Source organism: Monodelphis domestica, chromosome 8 (genome assembly GCF_027887165.1).
Source record: "Monodelphis domestica isolate mMonDom1 chromosome 8, mMonDom1.pri, whole genome shotgun sequence".
Lineage (NCBI taxonomy): Eukaryota > Metazoa > Chordata > Mammalia > Didelphimorphia > Didelphidae > Monodelphis > Monodelphis domestica.
Window position 1 is genome coordinate 64,833,811 of NC_077234.1, and position 6,000 is coordinate 64,839,810.

The 6,000-nt window shown below is 39.4% G+C and overlaps 1 protein-coding gene across 2 annotated transcripts in view; it reads left to right on the forward strand.

The window, feature by feature from the left end:
• The window catches only part of SERPINE2 (serpin family E member 2), an 82,823-nt gene extending 77,274 nt beyond the window's left edge, over positions 1 to 5,549 (forward strand). For both annotated transcript variants that reach the window (XM_007502196.3, XM_056807882.1), the window contains exons 7-9: positions 565 to 651; positions 2,899 to 2,982; positions 4,771 to 5,549. In XM_007502196.3, coding sequence (XP_007502258.1) covers positions 565 to 651; positions 2,899 to 2,982; positions 4,771 to 4,808 — 209 coding nt within the window. In that variant the 3' untranslated portion in view covers positions 4,809 to 5,549. The remainder of the gene's footprint in view (positions 1 to 564; positions 652 to 2,898; positions 2,983 to 4,770) is intronic.
• The last annotated feature ends 451 nt before the right edge of the window (positions 5,550 to 6,000 follow it).

Sequence of the window (6,000 nt, forward strand, 5' to 3'; positions counted from 1 at the left end):
CCTAACTGTGTGACCCTGAGCAAGTCGATTAACCCTCATTGCCTAGCCTTCACTGCTCTTCTGCGTTGGACTGATACTTAATACTTATTCTAAGGGTTTTTTTTTTTTTTAACTTGTGTGAGATGACACTGAGACAACCAACTTCAATCATTAACTAACCTGATCACTTTCTTGCCACCTTCAAAAATAACAATAAAAATAATAGTTAGCATTTACACAGTGTCTACTATATGCCAGGCACCATGTTAAGTGTTTTTTTCAAATATTAACCCATTTGAACTCACAACAACCCTGGGAGATAGGTGCTGTTGTTCTCCCCATTTTACAGATGAGGAAATTTAGACAGGAGGAGTATTAAGTGGCTTGTCCAGTCTCACAGATAGTAATTGTCAGAGGCTGGATTTGAAGTCTGTTTTTCCTGACTCCCAAGTCCAGCATTCTACCCATTGTACCACCTCATGGTCTGTAAGAATGATCATTTGCATGGGTTTTGTACACACTAGCCAAACCTCAGAGACCAGCACTGGATTGACTTCTAATTCAATCTTTGTTTTACCCAAACAGGATCAGAAAGCCTTCATGTTTCTCACATCTTGCAAAAAGCAAAAATTGAAGTGAGTGAAGATGGGACAAAAGCTTCTGCAGCAACAAGTAAGTCGTGAGGGTGGATGGGGTGCAGGGATGCTGCAGAGGGATCTTGAGGCATGCATGCCCTGTCTTGGCAGGCTAGACAAAGCTGGCTTCAGCTCTTGCTCGTGGGTTTTCTTTGCTTCACATACGAGGGAGGATCGTGCTTTTCAGACCATGATCGGAAGGCAGAAGAATGTATTCTTTCTCAGAACGTCTTTCCTGGTGCAAAGTAACCTCCCCCTCTCTATCCAAAAAGTGAAGGGAGTGAAGGGCTGATGAATTCCGGCTGTGTCATTCATACCTTCAGCAACCTTTGACTTGACAGTCTGTTATGCCCAGAGCCCTACGTTAAGGAAGAGGGAAAGCCAAGATAAGCCACAGCCTTACCCCCACAGAGTTAAACAGTTCAGAAAGCTGGGTGTAAAGACAGACAGACATGGTGATCAGAAAAAAATCATGTAGGTAGTATAGGGTACAGCATCCTGGACCTGAAATCAGAAAGACCTGAGTTCAAATCCAGCCTTAGATACACTGAAAAGCTGTATTACCAGGCCTGGACAGTCATTTAACCTCTACTTGCCTCAGTTTCCTTACCTGCAAAATGGCAATGATGACAATGTCATTTATCTCCCAGGGTTGTTGTGAGAATCAAATAAGATAACATGTAAAGCATTTTGCAAACCTTAAAGTGCTATATAAATGTGTTGTTTCTAATTAGAAAAAGAGAGAATAGGGGGAAGCTGTGTATCTCAGTGGATTGAGAGCCAGGCCTAGAGACGGGAGGTCCTAGGTTCAAATCTGGCCTCAGACACTTCCTAGCTATGTGACCCTGGGCAAGTCACTTAACCCCCATTGCCTAGCCCTTACCACTCTTCTACCTTAGAACCAATATACAGTATTGATTCTAAGATGGAAGATAAGGGTTCTAAAAAAAGAGAGAGAGAATATAGTATATATTTCTCCGTAATTAAGTGTATTTGAAGTCATTTGCCATTCTTGATCATTGTGACACCAAATCTATTTTTTCCTTCCATGGTTTGAGTAATGTGGGAGAAAAGCAAAATTCACTGTGAAGCACCCATTTAATTTCTCAGTCTGTCCATTCAGTGAGCATTAATGATTAGCACGTGGACTCCTTGCAAAGAGGAATTATTTCATTCTTGTCCACATAACCCCACACCCCAAACTGCCTGACAACTTAATTGAATAAGCCCCTACTGTGTGCCAGATACTCTGCTAGAAACTGGGGACAAGGATACAAAGGATGAAATGATCTCTACTCTCCAGGTGATGACAATCCAATAAGGAGACATGGGATTTGTTTAAAAAAACAGAAGCAGATGGACTCTCCCCTCCCCAAAGTACAAACCTTCTTATCAGCAGCAGCTTTCATTAATGTGTTTTGCTCCCTGAAAGCTTTCACTTTGAGTTCTAATCCAAGCTTGATGGGCTTTCTTAAGCAGACTTAATGTTCAGTTGTATTTTAAAGGATAACAATAAGAATGCAGGATGTCCTGAAGGTTAGCAAAGTCTGAAGGCATGTGTTTTTCTTTTTTACATTATTATATTTTATTTTTATGTTAATATTTGATTCTGAGTAATAGTCGCTGAATAAGAAGAGAAAAAAGGTGCTGTTTTGCTAACATTGATAAAATATACATACAACAGGACTAAGTAAAACTCCTTATCAGTGATTCAAAGGGCAACAGAACCACAGACTGTTACAACAGAGTTGGGTTTTAATAGATTAAAATACACTATGTATTGATAAGCCATAAGTAAGGGACAGAAGCTGACAGTGGAGAGGGGGGAAGATAGGGTATAAAGCACGCTCCTTTTCCTCAGTGGGAAGATTGGATTTAGCCACATTTAATTTACTGGCATTGCAAATCATCTGTGCAAAATAAGTGACATCTAAGTGATGTAAAAGGAGCACTCAGAGTGGCCTAGAGAGGTCAGAGAAGACTTCATGGAGGTGGTAGTAGGCTCAAGCAAGACCTTGATGGATGGCCAGCTGGTGGGCAGACTAAGAGAGGCTGAGGAGGGCATTATAAACAAAGGAAATGAGATTCATAAAGGTGTTGCCGCATATCAAGTCATGTTCACTGAACCATACCAGACAAGAGGTTGGGGGACAGAGCCGGATATGACTTAGTTCTCTCATAAGAGACATAGGAATTTCCCCTCCAGCCCTTTCTCTTGTCTTGTTTTCATTACTGACTTTTTTCTCTTGGTTCCTAACACCTTTTCCCTCTCTTTCATTCTTAGCTGCCATTCTAATAGCACGGTCATCACCTCCTTGGTTTATAGTGGACAGACCATTTCTATTTTTCATTCGACACAATCCCACAGGTAAGTGATTGCTACTGATTCTATCTTGTATCAAATGTTGACATTCAGGGAAGTGTGTGGAGCGTAGCTCCTTCAAGCCTTAGAGCCTAAGGATTCCTCTATGTAATACTGTAATTACTATATGGCAACAATTACCTAGCCTTTGCATTCTGTATCAGTCAGCCTTGAAGATCCTCAGGGTGGTGTTTTAAGGCCAGAAACTTTTTAGCAAGGGCTCATTTGTGGCGGCACGCTGCCAGAGCATGATGGGACCTTTCAAAGTTAGGCAGCATCAGAGGTGGGATTCTTTTGTTACGGTTTAGGACAGGCATCATAGCATTTTAAAGGAGACTAACTGAATCCACCTGGATTTTCCAGAGGCTTAGAGGCAGTGATCAAACGTGATAGGAAATTTCACACTTTTGTGTAGCATCTCAACATGTTACAACATTGACCCTGAGAATGCTTGACACCAAGATCGTTGACTGTGGGGCTCAGAAAACTTTAATGCACTGGGGCTTTGATATTACCATATTGGTCCAAATACAGGCTAAGATCCTCAAATGAAATCTCTTTGAAAGGAAAGTGAGGAGATAGATTAAAAAAAATATGGGGATATGGGTGATAGAGATAGACATAAAATGCACATACATATGTACACATATGGATACATTACCCCTATTATGTATGCACACGTCAAAGTATGTATTGTAAGTATATATTTTCTGTACAATAATTTTATGTGTTTGTGAACCATCAGAGGTTTTTTTTTGCCATTAGGTGCCCACAGTGCTTATATTAAAAGTTCTTCACCCAATCAAACCTCAATCCCATGAGAGGATCTGAAATTCACTTACACAGGCACACAAATAAATAAAATTATTTATTTAATATAAATTTAATATAATATAATGATATTATATTGTGTTATATAAAATTAATAAATTTAATATAAAATTATTGTAGTGAAAATATATGCTTATATTTGCTAGAAAAAGGAAAAAGTTTTCTATTTCTTATAATTCAAATTGAAATGGTGTATTCATCAGTATCCTCTTTGCTCTTTGTTTTAACCACTTTGAACATCATTCTTCTTTTAATCCCTCTGCCCTCAGTAGTCTTTTCTATCAGCTGTGACTCTGCAGCCTTTTGTAGTGGAAAGAGATCCAGTTTTGGGGTCAGAGGATCTGGATCCAAATCCCACTTTTTAACTGTTTGTGTGATTATTGAAAAGTCACTTCACCTCTCTTAGCTTTGCTATTCTCATCTCTAAAATGAGGAGGTCACATTAAATAAGTATTTTTAAAGAGCTTACTATATGCCAGACTCTGGATATGAAAGCTAAAGCAATCCCTGCTCCATTATCCTGTGTTCGGAGAGCAGGTTTTAGGAAAGCTGACTGTGGAGGAATCTGATGCTTGGATCAGTGCTTCCATCTTTATCACAACTCCTGCATGTCTCAGTATCTAGTTTTATAGGCTGCTATAGTCAAAGACCTTTATTATCTGGTGATGGCCAGCTACCCGTCTCATACAAAGCAGATCCTTAGCTGACAGTCAGTTGGCAGCCCTGGCCTGGATATTTACAACTTATGAGAACCTATAATAAAAGCTTTATTCTAGTAGTGTAGTGTTTGAGAATCCAGGGTCCTCTTTATGCCTCGCTGTAGCCCCAGAGGCCACTCTACTTCAAGTCTGGTCTAGACAGGGATACCTAGTCTCAAAAAAATGAATGAATGAATGAATCTGGAATGCAAGTTTATTCATGAACCTAAAAAATGATTTTTTTTTCTTCTTTTAACTCTTCTAGGTGCTGTTTTATTCATGGGACAAATAAACAAACCCTAAAGAATATGCAAAAAAAATGCAGTTTTTCTTTGAGAAGCAAAGACTCCTTTGCTGTGAAGGAAAGACTTGCTGACTACAACTTTAATAGTTCTGTTGAATATTTTTGTACATTATTCTGACTCTGTTCCAAAACTAGGTCTTAGGAAATTTGGCTGGGTTTTTAATAGAGCCTCCACGGTAGAAGTATTGCTGTTCTAGGCTGTGTCCTAGGGGGAAAGGGTGGGGATGGTTGGAGCACTAGAAGGCGTGAATAGAAAGGCTTAAGACTTCAAAATGTCTAAAAGATTCTTCAGACTACTGAATGGTTACCTAGGCTAACAAATCTCTTAAGTATTTACTGTCAAGTTTCTGGATTTTTTTATTTTTTTGAAGCTGTGGCTTTTGGAAAAGTTTAACCAGTGTGACTAAAATTTTTATGGTAGTGTTGACTTTTTTTTCTATGGAAAAAAAAAATTCTTGGATGCCTTTTTAATTCTCTTCTTTGCCCTTCAAAGACTTGACAATAAGCATTTGGGGGACAGAAATAACTCAACTCTCAGCCTTTTGTGTGTTTTGTTTTTGTTTTCTATAATGCATGTATTCACTAAAATAAAGTTTAATGAACCAATGGTGTCTTTACTAGACAAGGTTTGCTGTTCTGTGGTGGGCCTGCCTCTGCTGGCATGTGCTCTTTCCTGGACTTGCATTTTTGTATTTTGTACAAAGGAAACAATAAAGTGTTTGTAAACAGTGGGAAAAAAATGTTCCTTCACCCCCAGAAAAATCCTTTGTGCTTTTTTCTAGCTTTTGGAAATAAGACAAAAGACCTGTGTGAGAGTAGGGCCACTGGGCAGTAATACTTTGATCTGACAGCAAACTTTTTCTTCTGAACCTCTTGCCCTTACCCACAACAACAAAAAAAATCCCACACCTTCAGATCTTTCATCTCCTTTTTCCTCCAAGCTTGACAGCTAAACTCAATTCAGGCCTTCAATGCCTCTTTGTTCATCTAGGATTGCAGAGGAGGTGCCTGAAAGGTGACCCACTCTAATCTCTTCTGCCTACCTCCACCACTCCACCAGAGAGGTCTATTTAGGCTTCCAGCAAAGGGAAGAGACTTCTGTAACAAGTATCAAAAGAAGAGGTTCTGACTTTGGTAACTTAAGGGACTGGGGGGACGAGGAGGTTCTTTTTTTATGCCAAAACTCATTCC